The following is a 15,795-nucleotide window of genomic DNA, read 5'->3' as shown; positions in this document are numbered from 1 at the left end:
TAGCCTGTAGCAGCAGATCACGGTTTAAGCAACATCATGTCCTTGTGCAGGTAAGGAAATGGGGGGTGTGTGTGCTCTCCTGAGCTAGAAGCAGGCCAGCTAGAAGCAGGCCAGCGTGCTATAGGTTGCAGCACACCACGGTTTTCTCCATCTTTGTCGGAGACGGAAAGCTGCAGAGTCACTTCCTCTTTCAGCCCCTGCTTAGCAGTGTCTGATTCATTAGATAAAAGGGATCTTTCCTTTAGTTAATGTCTGTCATCATTCAGACAAATGCACTTTTCACATTGCCTGTTTAAATTACTTCTGTCTAATGCGGGTACAAAATAGCAAGCTAAAATCCACTTCTTAAAGATAATGATATTCCTCTCCAGTCACTTAGGATTTCATTGAAGCAATAAAAGCCCAACCTGTCAAGTCATAAGCATCAAAGGCCTTCGATGAATGTAAACCTCGAACAAAATGGGTGTTGCTTTCAGCATTAGAAAATACTTCATTTAGGTGATGAAACCCTGTAATAGCCAAGTACCGAAACACCCGCTGAAAGCAGCTTGGAAGCTGCCGAAAACGCGACGTCTGTCAAATGCCGATTTTTACAAAAGCAGATTGTTCAGCGTGCGCAAATGCAGCTGGACGCCGAGCAGTCAGCTCTGCAGCGGCCGAGGGCTGTGTCCCTGCACGGCTGCTGTGGGTGTGTTCCAGGTAGGAAAGAAAGAAACACTGAACCATCACAGCGTGCCTTAAAAACTCATTGTATGCCCTGGTGTTGCAGGCAGCAGGCACATGACTAGAGCTTCCTTATAAGGAGCCTGGTGTGGGGTGATGGGCCACTTCCAATTGCAAGGCAGGGAACACATGACATAAGATACTATAGATCTGCCTTGTGGGCGCTAGTTTAAAAATAAAGGCTATTGCACATCTGTGCTCATCCTGGGAGGCTGCGGAGAGGAGCGGCTGCACAAAAGCACAGACAATGCACTGTAAGACTCAAACCGGACCTGTGCGGTGGTTGGTTTTGGGGGGAGGTCTGAGAGCGGAAGGATAATGTTTTGGGCAAAAGAGTGTAAAATTTAAGTGTTAGCCTCACAGTGCCTTTTAAAAACTGCAAATGTCATGCGCGTTTTTGGATGTGAGAATGGATATATATTCTACTTCTGATTAGGCTTTTCAAATGATCCAAGCATGCTGTTAAGTGCACTTAATCCACTATTAGAATTTACTGTATTTCATGCAAATACAGCTGTCTTGAGTCATGCCTGCTTTGGGATTGCCTTGATCAGACAGCTGCATCAATGGAAACTGATTTCACTGTGGCATTTGATTCTATTTTCATTTTTAAAAACCTATTTTTACAGGGACAACGCTGTGTGAGTCAGATACACGTATGGCACTTGCGGAACCAGTCCCCGTGGCTTATCTTAATTTGGATGCTCAAGGGAAATGCGAGGTGTCACTGGATGATGTACTGGTCAACTCTTCAGCTAGGTTTGTCTAATTTAAGATTTTATTTTCTCTATGGTGACTGTGTACATAGGATATAGTTTTTATTCTAACACATTTATTTAGATTAATTGGGGCATTAAGGGTTTTTGGAAGAAATTTCAAACATTTGGTACTACTTTCAAAATTTGTAAGTTGGATCTACAATCTAGCTATCTCAAAAGGAGAAGAGGAACAGAATTATACTTGCTTGTACATAGTTACAACACAGAGTCCGGATCTTGGCTTATGAAATAAAGTGTGCATTTACTGTATACTTAAAGCATAGGAATGGTAGAATATTTTGCATAGTCAAAAAGATCACCTTTCATAAAGGAACTTTGTTAAATCTACTTAATTGGGAAGGCACTTGTAAAATACTTAGAGTACATAACAGGTAAATGCTTTTGTTTGTGAAATGTTGCTGTACTGTAACCAGATAGAGGTGTGCCTTTATTGGGGATAGCTTATTTGCAGTACATATGTTGATATTTATCAACCTAGACAATGTGTTAGTCCATCTGCAAATTTAAATAGCCTCTTACTAGAGAGCAGATTAATAGTTAAGGGTCTAAATCTCACCACAGCATAATGGGATGTAGCTGACAGACTTCCAAAACGCTCTTTATCTAGTTTTTTCAAGCAATATTTGAATTGCATGTAGCGAGGGGGAGAAGAGGACAGCTTTTGATTCACTGTAAGGGAAAAAGCTGAGAAATTTTTCTGGTTATTTTACTGGGTCACTTGCATGCTCTGATTATAAAAGCAGGTAGTGAAATGATGCAGAATTATTGCAAGCGAAGATTAATCTGTGCTCTGAAAAATGTTCTCGGTAATGGTGAGGAAATGCAGAGTAAGAAAGATCTTGTAACCCCTTTGGGGGAATAAAAAAATCTGATTTACTTCTCTCTGGTTTCTAGCTCACAGACTAGATCAGAGAGGCAGTTATGCTTTTGGACAGTACACAGGACTAGCTATGTCCAACTTAACTGTTTTCTTGAAATACTACATCTTCTCTGTGCCGTAAATCCCGTGATATTAATGTCCAAAGCAATTATAGTTTACCATCCCCTAGAAATTCAGAGAAAATGTAATAGAGGCAGTTTGCTCTTTATGCTGAAATTCACATAGTACCTTGTGCTGATTTGTCTTTCTGATTTAGTGGAAAGGGAGGAAACTGAGACGTTTAGGTGGAACCCTGTCAGAATTAGGCTGAGGATTTTGCATGGAACCAGTTCTGTCCCATGCCAAAGAGGCACTTGCCTATTTGCAAGTGTGTTCTGATAATGAGTGACAGAGATATCGGGGCTTATTTTTGTCCCAGAACTGCCCCTGTAGAAATACGGGGATGTGCACGGGGCTCGGGTGGGTCCGTGGGCAGATGTCTGTGATGTCACGAGAGCCCGGTGCGTTCCAGAAGACCACGGCTTTCCCAGACCCTGGGTGGGGATGCCGGGAGGTGCTCTCCTCCCTGAAATCTGAGGGTTCGTACTTAAAGGCAACTTCTCGCTAAAAGTTGCAGTGGGGAAGAGTAAATATCTAGCACTGATGTGAAGAAACAAACACCTTCATGGCAGCCTGGAGCAAAGGACTCCTGGAAGGACTGCTCAGCAAGGCAAGATGGAACTTTTGTTTCTCTGGGATACAGTTTTGGGTAGACTAAAACTTGGACCTTAGTGCTCAGATGATGGTACAAGTGGGGTATTAGCCCAGGGTACAGCAACAAGTGTCACCTTTCTGTTAGTCAGAGGTGGGAGGTGTCATTGTAGGGAGCAGAGCACAAAGAATCAAGCAGCAAATCTCGAAGGATCTAGCTTCCAACTTGCAGTCTGAAGAGTGGGACATGTGACTTGATTATTCCGTATCCTCATTACTTATGGGTTTGACAAAGTTCTTTTATTTGGAAAGGGGAGGAGGAAGAACTGTGATCTACAAAAGCTGGCTTTTACCAGATCTTGCAAGGTTGAAAACAAAAGGGGCAACTGTCAACTGGTATATTGGTACAAGTTCCTTGGGAGGGGCATGGTTGAAGACAAGGAAAATGTTTCGTTTTCTTCACAAACCTCTGGTGGGGTCTGATGTAGTCGGTTTATTAGGAATACCTATGAGAGGACAATTTCCTGCTAAAACAATTTCCTGTTCTTCAGCTGGCCTAGCCTTCTGCAGGAAATCTTTGGGGGCTCTCCCAGAAGGTTACTAATGTGATTATTGTACTGCATAGGAGTACGGCTGCTGGGGCCTGCCCCCTTCGCTAGACTCACATGTTGCAGAGAAAAGCATCAGATCTGCATGCCCTTTCCTGTCCCTCTCTTTCTCACTGCTGTAGACTCCTCGTTTTGGGCACATACAGCAGACCTGCGGTGTTAAATTTTGGCTGCCTTCTGGATGCCCTGTTTATGGAGTCTTCTGCAGCCTATCTGAAACAATAGTTACAATTAGGACAACACACATGGTTGCAAGCAAAGCCTGCAGGCTTTCTGAAATGGGGCCGTAACATTGCCATCCATGCAAACTGAGCTAGTAAAAGGAATAATAAAGCCAACTACAGAAGATGAGGAACCACTAATCCTTGTTTGGCATCCAAGGATTAATACAACTAAATGATAGAGTTCTCTGAAGTGAACATCTGAACAATGTGAACAAACTTGCATGGTTTTTCAGCCAGCGTGTTAAAGTCTATCCAGTGCTAATTGCTTTTGCCTTGCAGAATTGTTGACGTCCACAGCGCTGAGGCAGTTGAAGATACTAAGACAGAGGGATCTCAGATAGACATGTTCCATTGCAAAGGTAAACAGAAAGAAATTTTAGTTACTGTTGTGTGCCTGGAATTATTACTTAGAGAAATTTCCTAAACCGTAACAATGGAAGAAGACTCTCAAAATGACAGGATAGTCTCTCCAGAAACCTCTTGAACTTAGACTGTGAAGGACTGGTGATTACTTCAAGGAGTAAAATAGGTAGTGTCACTGCCTAATGCGTATCTGCCAATAATCATATGCTTCTGTCTTCCTAAAAAAAAAGAAAAAGAAAAAAAAAAAAGAAAAGTACAGTGTATTTGACCATTGCAGGAAGCTGCCACAGTTGCCTGTACAGAACTTTAGGGTAGGACAGGGTCATCCTGTTAAGTAGATTAAAGGGGGAGGTAAATGAAAAGGGAAACATAACAAAATTTTGAACGTACTTTTGAGGCTTCATCTGCTAGTGCTGGTCTAAAATAATGGGAGTCTCATGGCAAACTTGACAAGAAATGAGTCATAAGAAAGGTGCATACTAACCTTTGCTTTCATACGTTTGACATGTGCGCGCGCGCACACATTTCTATCATGACAGCAAGCAATTTCTTAATACAAGATGTTGAACACTTTTCTTTCAAACCAGCGTTTGCACCTCCTGCCCACGGTCTGTGGACAACACAACGAGATGGAGAAGTCAAACTGAGGATGGATGAACATGGCATAGGCAGTGAGGAACCAAAGACAGTTAATGATCTATTTGAAGAAGCTTGTAGAAAATATGGTAATAAGCATGCCCTTTCATACAAAAAGAATGGCCGTTGGATGAAGGTATCTTATAACATGTACTATGGTGAATGCTGGACTGCAGCAAAAAGCTTTCTGAAGGTAAATTATTGCTGAATTCCCCTCCTTCATCACTTTCAGTCAGTTTGACTGCTGGAATGGCTGTAGTCAACTATATCTTAAACCTGCAAATACTCTGGGTGTAGCTGAGTCCTAAAGTGACAGGGAAATACCTGAAAATGCCATAAACATCTTGGTAATTATCGTAGTTTTTGTTTAAATTCTTACAAGCTGCTTCCCCGTTCAACTAAATGAAAGCGAGTGTGAAAACATTAAAGGGGAGGTGTTTGAGACATTTGACAAACCTGGACAAAGCCCCCTGTGAGGCATGTAAATTTTAATTTTACCAGGAGAAAACTTCAAGGGATGCGTATGAATCCAGCTTTAACGTCTAAACTGGCTGAGCCTTTTGGCTGTACTGTTGGGTGCTAAGCCACTCAGAAGGGGAGAGAAACAACCATTACATGTATTTTCTGTTATCATTATCAAGTCTCATTTTTTGAAGTCAAGGTCTCTTTTTTTTTTCTCCTCCTACTGTAGGAGCTTCCAGTGTACATAATTCTGCTCTCTGTGGTGCAAAACCAGAGAGGAGGTTGAAGTGGTTTGAAAGACTTGAACTTCAATGTTTGGAATTTCATAGCAAAATGTCTTTGACTGTCATTGGAGCTTGTTGTTCTTGACATTAATAATGTCTGATATATCTAACCTGTATTAGGAACGATATCTCTCAGCAGGTGTTGTCTAGCTTACCTGTTACCTTCTCCTTCCCAACCCGAGACCACAAAGGGAACTGATAACTAGCTAGATTGCAGCTTTATAATATTGTTTGTGTTAGTAAGCCAGTCATATGGATTGCAGATTTGTGCAAATGTTTTTTCCCTGCCTACTGGTAAAGTAGGACAATGTCTGATGTGTGAAACTTAACTGGACTTAACTCCATGTTAAGTCTTGGGGATTTTTTCAATATGAATTACCCCATCTAATAGCATGAACTTTTCTCTTGACATTGTGCTTGCAGCAAAGATCTGTAAATTAATTCTAAGCGTTCTTCAGTGGGAAAACAAGATTGCTCTAATCTCATCTCTTGTTTACAGTTGGGACTAGAGCGTTTCCATGGAGTATGCATCTTGGGATTTAATTCTGCGGAGTGGTTTATTGCTGACATTGGAGCGATCCTTGCAGGGTAAGAATGAGTATTGTCTCTTGACGTGCATTGTACTTTAGCCTTCAGATAGTAATTTCCGTATTACATGAGAAGCTGGTTTTGATTAAAACAAAAATACCCTGCTGCTTAATTTGAATTTAATGAGGATAGCTAAAGCCTAAACCATCCTTTTACTCAATTATGAATTAATGAGACTAAAAATCCTTTTTTTTAGCCATATACTTCTCTCAAAACAAGCTGAGCAGTAGGTTAATCCACAAGCATGCTTATTTGCACTTTCATTAAAAATATGATGATGGGAAAGGCTAGAAATTCACAGTACCGAATTTTGATAGCGTTTTTCCATCTGAGACACTTTGGCCCCTTACACTATCTTGACATTTCCCATGCCCCAGAACGGAGCCTTTCCTCTTGAAACTAAGCCCTCTACTTCCTGTTGTTTGGTTTTATGGGATGTTCTTCCTAAAGTTTTTCCTCTGCTTAAAATTTAAAACAGGCTGATTTTTTTGTCAATGACTCTACTTATCTGCTAATTTCGCGTTTTGCTTTGTTTTGTTTTTTAGTGGACTTGCTGTTGGTATCTACACTACAAGCTCTCCTGAGGCCTGCTATTATATAGCAGAGAACTGTGGTGCTAACATTATCGTTGTGGAAAACCATAAGCAGCTGCAGAAAATCTTAGAAGTAAATACACTTGTTAAAATGGTGGGAGGCTACACATCCTACTGACAGATGTGGGAGGGTAAAGATACCTGTAGGAAATGCTGTATCTGAAAGCAGAGGTGAACTGATCAAGCCTACTTGGTGTGTTCCCCATTCAAGCTAGACAAGCAGTCACTAACTCTCACTAGGAGAAGTTAAATGGTTGTTCCACAGTATAGCAAAGCCTCAAGCTTAAAATATCACAAGCCCAAATGAACAATCAAAAATCCCCTAGTTTGCCTGGCAACATCCTAATCCAAATGATTACTGTCTCTGCTGAAGCTGCCCTTTCTTCTTTCAATTACAAGAATCTTGTCTGTGTTACTTTACTTAAAATGGCAAGTAACAGTGGTATATTCCATTGTGTAGATAGTTGCATGTTCACTAGTGGGTTATTTAGAGTAAATTCTGCTTGTTCCTTTTAAGCATTTCTGATGAGTCTCCATTCTTGACACAGATTGAGCATAGACTACCTCTTCTGAAAGCTATTATCATGTATGGGGAAGAGCCAAGGGAGAAGAGACCAAACCTGTATTCTGTAAGTACTGGCCCATGTTAATGGGTTGTAAATATTGGCAGTGTTTAGCCTGATGGGTTGCAAGCAACCATCCCTTCCACGGGACTGTTGTAGTCTGAATTCCTCTTGGTTTTGGTGAGGGATTACTTGCCTAGCTGAGGTGGTAGATCTTCACGGTTGTTCAAACCTCAACAATCCCTGCTGGAAGGGAAGGGTGCCAGTACACTGACCTCTGCGAGGCAGTGTAAGGTCCCAGAGTTATTTCTGCTTGGCACTCTCAATGGATGCCAAGGTTGCTACAGTGCAGCGTGCTTGCAAAAGACTAGTATTTTAAATATAAGTTCCTACATTTGAGAATAGTGCATTCAAAAATAAGATCTTGCATTCATATGGACAACAGTATTCTTTTCCTGTTGGCAGTAGTTTGTAGGTTTGTACCGTGGGTGTACAAAAATCACCCCCTAGAGAGTCATCCTCTCCCACTGAAGTGCAACTGCAACATTGCTACACTAAGCTTCTGGAACCATTCTGTTAGTCAGGGTAGAAGTAAACCTACAGGAAGTAATTGCTACAGAACTAGGAAGCTTCTTCAAGGTATATCTCCTTTTCTGTTTCCTTCCCTGCTTCCTGTGGCAGCCAGAAGATATCATGGGGCTAATACTGCATCTTTTGCAATCTCTTACAAAGTCTGCCAGACCTGTTTGTACCGAGTCTGGACATAGGATTTTAGTGTTTTATGTATCTATTGCTTTGTGATTAAATTTCTTGTCATTATAATAACCTGAATAAGTTTCCTTCTCTTCATGTGTATCAAAGGCTTTAATTTCATATGTGAAAGCCTACAAAGTGACGAAGCTCTTTTCTTCTGTATACAGTGGGAGGAGTTCATGGACATTGCCAATCACGTTACAGATAATAATCTCATGGATGTCATTGAGTTGCAGAAGCCTAACCAGTGCTGCACACTAATATATACCTCAGGAACAACCGGACAGCCGAAGGGAGTAATGCTCAGTCATGACAATGCAAGTATCCTTGTCCACTGCTCTCAGAGATGCATGTTCCAAGAACTGTGTGCTCGGGGGGGGGGGGGGTGCTGAGGGAGGTAAAATAGAGATCAGCTGAAGGGCATATCTGATTTTAGAATCACCGGAAGTCTTAGACGTGCTTTGTGAACTGCATGTTCTGTGTTGTACCCCCTCAGAACAGCTGTCACGTAAGACTAAATTGCATCCTTTTGTTACAGTTGACATGGACTGCAGCAGCAGCAGGGCGTTTCATACAACTCTCGGATGCTACAGAAAAGCAAGAAGTGGTGGTCAGCTATCTGCCCCTCAGTCACATTGCTGCGCAGATGATAGATATTTGGTTGCCATTAACTTTTGGTGCACAAGTTTGCTTTGCTCAGCCAGATGCATTAAAGGTAAAATAGAAGATAATAAAAAACCTATACCCACACACCTGTTCGCTGGGGATGGATGCTTTAAAATAAACTTAGTTGACTTAACATGGCTTTTGGAATCATAAAATTCACCCGGTTTATTTGCATGGTGGCAGATTGCTCCTGTTTAAGGGTCTGTTGGTTTGAAGAGTGTTGCATGTCTGACCTTTGCTTTTTGACTTTGTATTACAAGCTAGGATGAGCTGACCAAGCAGTTCACAACTAGGAGCTTCTTGATACCTCACCTGACACTAGTTCTCTGCTCTAATGGCACTGCTGAGCAATGGATTTGTATTTGCTCTGTCCATATTGCAAAATGCCACCACAACTAATCTGTGTCCTGAGAAGAGAATGATTAGATTCTTGCCTTGATGCTGTGTCAGCATGGGCGTTGAAAACATCGACCCTTGCTGTCTCTTCAAAACCACTGTGGTGCTTGAATATCTCTGGGGTTCTTTACTCTTGTGGAGCATGGCAAGATGAGGGCTGGTATTGTCTGGTGATGCTTTGTTTGCACTCAGCTGTGATGGCATTTCTGTTTAAAACTGGAGTGATTCTTAAAAACTGATGGCAGAGTCCTAGGCCTCAGTGCCCTCAGGCAGTGCCGACCTGAGGTCCTTACAAAAGTGGTTCTGAAAGCTGTATTAAATTCTTCTTCACTTAGGGCACTTTGGTAGACACCCTGCGGGAGGTGAGGCCAACTGCTTTTTTGGGAGTTCCTCGTGTCTGGGAAAAAATGGAAGAAAAAATGAAATGTGTAGGCGCAAAATCATCTGCACTCAAAAGAAAAGTGGCGTCGTGGGCCAAGGAAGTAGGTTTGCAGACAAACCTGAAACAGATGAACGGGTAATTACAACCTGCATTTAAGGGGTGTTCTGAATCTTAGGAGAACTCTAGTATCGGATCAGAACTTGTGTTGCATGTAGTGGGCCAGGACTCGTGGATAATAATAACCCAAGGTAGTGGTAGTAATAAGGCTCGGAGTTTGCTTGGTGGGGGAGGAGGATTTTTTTTTTTTTTTTTAACTGAATAAACTAAAATTGGAGGAGGATGAGAAGAGGAGTGGGGAGGAGTTTTACTTTTTGTCTGAGATTTTGTAGTAACTTTTCTTTTATAGGAGTACTGAAGTCCCGATGAATTTCCGCTTAGCCAAGCGCTTGGTATATAAGAAAGTTCGAAAGGCTCTTGGACTGGATCGGTGCACAAAGTGCTACACAGGAGCTGCTCCAATTACCAAAGAGACACTAGAATTTTTTCTGAGTCTGAACATCCCTGTGTATGAGCTGTACGGCATGAGTGAGAGCTCTGGGCCTCACACAATCTCTCTGCCTCATGCAGTCAAGCTTACCAGGTAAATATCCTTTTGGGGATAGGGCACTGCTGATGGGGAGCAATAGAGCTGCTTTCAGGTTTCTCTTGCATGACTTGTCTGTCTCACCTGATGCAGTTCACCTCTTTCAGCTTGCCCTAGAGTCTTGTAGTTGGTTTAAAAAAAAAAAAAAAAAAAAAAACCTAAGGAGCCAGTTGTTTTGGCCACATACGGGAGATGAAGAGATTTGCCAAGGACAACAACAGTGCTACTTAAATTTAAATTGGCCTGGGTTCTTCAGGAACTGAGGAGGAAGCAGGGGATTTATGGGAGGAAAGAAGAATTAGTAATTCTAGCCTACAGTCCACCTTAATATCACATTAATAAAGGCCGTGAACAAACTGCTTTTGCTTTGAATGGCTTGTTCGGTCCACAAGTGTTTAGTCTACGGAGTAAATACCACCATCAGTAATAGTTTGCTATCAAGAACATAAATCTTCTAATTCGAAGCCTCAGGTGTTCAAGAACAATACATGGAAAACACCAGGTGTGTGAGCACTGATCTCTCTGCAATAATAACTTTTTTTTGTAGTTTCTATTACATAAGCAGATGCCTTTTAAGTTTATAAATTCCCTGCTGAAGCAGTTGTAATAAAAGGCTGCCCAGCTTTGTTCAAACACTTTAGCCTGAATGGGTACTGCTATAATCTCACTCTGCTGTTTAGCTATTGCATTTGGAAAAAATAGTTGGGTTGTGTTTGTGTTCTCTTTGTTTAAGCTGTGGAAAGGAAATTACAGGCTGCCGGACACTGATTCATAAGCCAGATGGTGAGGGCAGTGGGGAGATCTGCTTCTCGGGAAGACACGTCTTTATGGGCTATTTGAACATGGAAGCAAAAACCAAAGAGGCAATTGATAAAGATGGCTGGCTGCATTCAGGTGACCTCGGCAAGCACGATAAAGATGGATTCCTCTACATCACTGGCAGAATTAAAGGTAATGCATCCCCTCGCTTTTGAGCTGTTGTCTTGAGGTTATGCAGTAGCATGACACAATGTGTCGTCATGCCAATTTAGTGGGCCTGTGTCGTGGCTTGCGTGGGAGAATGTTTAATGAGCACTTCTCCCACTGAAGCTTTTAATATGAATATGCCTGCAGTGTGTGTACCTAGTGTGTTATCAGAGAAGGGAGGTGACCTCTGAACCACAGGGTGGGTTTGTAGAGTAAGAAGAAATCTTCTGATTGCAGAGGCTGTGGTTAGTGCATCCTTGGCTTGTTCTGCAGTGCTGGACCTGTCCAGGTCTGACTGTGTGTACTGCTAACTCCGTCCAGTTTCAATTAGCTTTGCTAGTTAAGCTGTTGTTTTCTATTAAAGGTTAACTTTGTTGTGAAAATGCCTTGCAGCAAAGCGATTCTTGAGAGCAGTCTGGGTCCAGCGCTTTGACCAACAGTAAACAAATCCAACTTCACATAAGACTCTAAAAAGAGAGAAACAATCGTGTGGAGGGGATCCTTTAAGAGTTCTATAAAAGACAGTCAAGAAAGGCAGGTTCACCTATGCTCTGCATCACACTTATATGTAACTTCTAAAACTCTCTGCTCTGCCACAGCGAAGTTTTGACTTAAAAGTTTCTGAACAACTTGGGTATCAACTTGCATGTCTTCTCTAAGATGCCTGTCTACAGAAGAGTACTAAGGTGCTGGTGCTCCTACTCCAAACTCCATGTTGCCAAACTACAAACATCTCTGCAGCATTAAAGCAGCTTTTTACATGCTGTTTGCTTGCATACCTCAGTCTTGTCTCTCCTAGTCTGACAAGAGTCCTTCTGGTTGGCTGCTTTACAAGAATGTGGGGACACAGACTGACAATTTGATCTGTGTAGACACAAAGGTGCTATAAAGTAACTTCAGATTGTGAAGGAAGGAAGGGGGAAGCTTTAGGCATTCATCAAGATTTGACTGTCTTCCAGAGCTCATCATCACTGCTGGAGGTGAGAACATTCCTCCTGTTCCCATTGAGGATGCTGTAAAAGAGGCTATTCCCATCATTAGCAACGCAATGTTGGTTGGAGACAAAGCAAAATTCCTTGCTATGCTTCTAACACTAAAGGTAGGATTGATTCTGCCTATTTAAAATAATGGAAAATAGGATAGGTCTGAAAGGACATAGATTATTTTGCATGTGTTTAATTCCAGTGGACTGTTGAATGTTCTACAGTATCTTACTCTTCTAGAGACTGGAGGCATCATGAAGCATGACTTGCTTTAGCTGAGTTGCAAACACCAGTTGTAACAACACAGGAAAATGAGTATTATTTGCCATCTGATCAGATGATGAGATTCTTTTGCTGTTCAGGGCAACTATTTTTCTCTGTACCACGTAGGACAGAAAACAGAAGGAAACAGGAACAAAAGACACAATAGTCAGACAGATAAAGAAACCCTTCTGCTTTTCTTACTCTTTTTTTCAGTATCTCCCAGCGTAGTCTAGATGGTAACAAGCTGTCAAGTGATTTATTTTTAAGATTCTGGCTTTAAACTCTGTAGTGATGCATACGTGGTGGCCTATGCTGACACTTCTGTCTAGGATTGGGGAGCCCCTGCAGGCCTGTGGTTTTTAGGACACTGGTAATTGCTTCTCAGTGCAGCCTTGACTGCCAACGTCCTCGCCCTTGCAGAAGAGGCCCTGAGCCAGGCCCTGGAGCTGGTTGGGCTGCACTTGTCTTCGGTCAGGTGCTGCACGTCTCCCATGGACATTTCCAACGGACTGTGGTGCTGCTGTGGGATGTAGTAAAGCGAAGCAGTGGACCGGGAAAAGGGGGATAGCACAGGAAGAATTTGGAAGGCTTGTTCTGTACCATACTTGCTCCTTAATGCTGTACGTAGATGTTGAGTATGTGGAGATCTGAGGGTGTTTAATTTGCATTTTGCCTCAGCGAGTTTTCATTTGAAGCAGTGGTTTGCGTGAAACTTATGAAAACTACAGTGGTTGATTAATTGTACAATTGATACTGGGGTGGGGTAGGAGATATGGCAGCTTCCCACGGTTGTAAATCTTATTAGTATAAAAAGAGTCAAGTGTTTAGTAATACTGAAGTTACCTGTTCTAACTTGTAGTGCCAAGTAAATGAAGAAAACGGAGAGCCAGGAGATGACCTCACTCCAGAAACTATTGAATACTGCCAAAAACTGGGTAGCAAGGCTACTAAAGTCTCTGAAATCATAAGTAGCAAAGACCAAGCTATCTACGCAGCTATCCAGAAGGGAATTTCAGCAGTCAATGAGAAAGCAGTCTCAAATGCTCAGAAAGTCCAGAAGTGGGTCCTTCTGGAAAAGGACTTTTCTCTCTTTGGGGGAGAGCTCGGTGAGTGGTGGTGCATTTAGGCTTACCCACATCATTCCTTTCCTTGGATGCCAGCTAACACGACCAGAGCCTCCAGTATGCAAACCCACCCAAGGCCTTTCCTCTCTGGTGCTCTACTATGTCATAGTTTTTCTAAAGCGTATTATATAATTCCTTATGGAAATACTTGGAAATGGAGGCATATATCTGCATATAGCAGATCTGGGGAAGGACTTCCTGTGCCAGCAGGGTGGGATGGATTATACCGTACTTCCGAATTCTGTCAGGCAGCAACAACTTCCCTGGTGGTGCAGAGCAGTGCTTGTGGTTTGGTTTTTGCCTTGACTGTTGCTTGGATGGTTCTGCTGTTTCTAAACCATGGGGGAAGAAATGGTGATTTTATTAATCACAAAGAGCAACATAGAAGTCGGCTTCTGCTTGTGCATTCTGAACTTGTTTCAGTCTAATACTGATTTGTGTCTCAAAATGACACCAGCTGTAGAAACTGTCCTGTTTAAAACCCTGTGTTTCCCTGCCCACAGGCCCAACCATGAAACTGAAGAGACCAGTGGTGGCACAGAAGTATAAAGACCAAATTGATCAGTTTTATACTGACGCGGCTACGCCAACCACAACAGAGAATGCTGCTCAGAAGTAAGACAGAGGCTCTGTGACTTAGTATGAAACTCTTCCCTCACTGTGTAAGCGTACTATCGGCACGGACTTTTAATGAAGGATTAAATGGGTTTTGCTGAAATAAATAAGGCTCAATCATCATGCAGCCCCTCTGAATCACTTAATAGCTGTATGACTTTTGGCCCTCTTACTACAGTAGGCTGAGTGTGTTAGGTGCCCAGTGTTTTCTTGTATGTCCTAACGCTGAGATGTTTATAAATATCTTTGCATTGTATTTTCTTCTTTGTACAAGGACAAAATCTTTGCAGAATAGCTCCTGTGGCAATTCATTATTTATGTTATGTTTTAACCAAAGTTTTATTTCAGTAAGTTGAATGTAAAACAAACAGCAGTTTTCCTGCTGAGAGGGAAAGGCAGCTTTTTTCTGTGTATTTTTTTTTCTTCTAGATGCATGTTTAATTGCATGCTGATGGCATCTGAACTGTTTTAAATCTTCTTCCCCACAAATTGTCTTCTGTCAGACAAGAGACACATGCTGTATGACTATACACATGGGATAAGTGTATATAAAACCTGGGGTTTGAGGTCTGTCTGTGCAATATTTTGAGCCTCGATTCCAGCTTGTTGAGTTAAAACAAAGCCATAAATTATATTGTTAAAGTAATATACATGGCCTGTGTTCTGAGAAGCATTCCACAAAGGGACTATTTATAAGGCTGTACAAATGTGTGTGAAATTTGTCTGTAGTCTCGCAATCATAGAAGCTTTGTCTAGAACTTCTTGAAACGGGTAGAACTCCAGGTCTGTGGGGTGGGGTAGACTGAGGTTTGATACATGCAGGTGTAGAGAGGAGAGAGCAGGGAGAACCAGGTTGTTCAAAGGGTGAAGCGTTTGCAGAACTGATCAACCACTCCAGAAAATGTAAAGGGCTTTTACGTTTAATTAACTAAATGTAGGCCGGGGTAGTTTTGGAAAGCCGCCTACAAAGTGTGTGTGAAAGTACCTATTAAAATAGCTTGTGAAGGTCTTCTAAATCATTCTGCAAGGTATATTAGACCAGAGCAGGTATTCTGAGCCGCCTAATGCATGGAGGGACTGTTAATCACAATAGCAAATAAAGGATTGCTTGTAAAATGGCTTATTTCAAACTAGAAATCATCCATCTTAGTACAATAAAACTGGAACAGTTGTACTCTGGTTTTGCATAATGTTTCTCACCCTTAAGATGTCAGGTGTGGATGTGTGTCCTGCAGGGGAAGAACATCATTAAGCTACTGAATAAATGCAAATAGCTCAAGAAAGCTGCTGGCTCTAAGGTGTAGTAGCTATGTACCTACAGCCCTTCTCTGTATCAAAACCTTGCTGGGGTGGGCATTGACAGTACTTGGAACCGGGCACCTTAAGGAGCTTTTTAAGCCTGAAATTTTGCCTCTGATCTAGGCTTAAAACTAGAGCAAACAGCTAAGGGAAATGCTACTTGCCTATATGCCTATAGCACTTGTATGAAAGTACGGTGAATGCACTATTACAACCGCTGCTGCTCTTGTGCAGCTATGGTCTCAGCTGGATGAATTTGAAGCATGTCTCAAATTTCAGATGAATGCCTAATAAATAGTTGGAAACTCTCA

General features: G+C 42.0%; 1 protein-coding gene across 2 annotated transcripts in view; it reads left to right on the top strand.

Moving 5' to 3' along the window:
• Positions 1 to 15,795, top strand: part of ACSBG2 (acyl-CoA synthetase bubblegum family member 2) — a 21,330-nt gene extending 5,535 nt beyond the window's left edge. The window contains exons 1-15 of one of the 2 annotated variants that reach the window (XM_026110856.2): positions 842 to 977; positions 1,353 to 1,482; positions 4,184 to 4,263; positions 4,855 to 5,096; positions 6,149 to 6,237; positions 6,783 to 6,903; positions 7,379 to 7,459; positions 8,314 to 8,463; positions 8,685 to 8,861; positions 9,544 to 9,725; positions 9,997 to 10,230; positions 10,967 to 11,184; positions 12,159 to 12,298; positions 13,306 to 13,552; positions 14,074 to 15,795. In XM_026110856.2, coding sequence (XP_025966641.2) covers positions 971 to 977; positions 1,353 to 1,482; positions 4,184 to 4,263; positions 4,855 to 5,096; positions 6,149 to 6,237; positions 6,783 to 6,903; positions 7,379 to 7,459; positions 8,314 to 8,463; positions 8,685 to 8,861; positions 9,544 to 9,725; positions 9,997 to 10,230; positions 10,967 to 11,184; positions 12,159 to 12,298; positions 13,306 to 13,552; positions 14,074 to 14,189 — 2,214 coding nt within the window. In that variant the 5' untranslated portion in view covers positions 842 to 970 and the 3' untranslated portion in view covers positions 14,190 to 15,795. Of the gene's footprint in view, positions 1 to 841; positions 978 to 1,352; positions 1,483 to 4,183; positions 4,264 to 4,854; positions 5,097 to 6,148; positions 6,238 to 6,782; positions 6,904 to 7,378; positions 7,460 to 8,313; positions 8,464 to 8,684; positions 8,862 to 9,543; positions 9,726 to 9,996; positions 10,231 to 10,966; positions 11,185 to 12,158; positions 12,299 to 13,305; positions 13,553 to 14,073 lie in introns of those variants that run through there. The other variant, XM_026110857.2, reaches the window with a different exon arrangement.

Source organism: Dromaius novaehollandiae, chromosome 25 (genome assembly GCF_036370855.1).
Source record: "Dromaius novaehollandiae isolate bDroNov1 chromosome 25, bDroNov1.hap1, whole genome shotgun sequence".
NCBI lineage: Eukaryota > Metazoa > Chordata > Aves > Casuariiformes > Dromaiidae > Dromaius > Dromaius novaehollandiae.
This window is presented reverse-complemented; position numbering and strand designations above follow the sequence as displayed.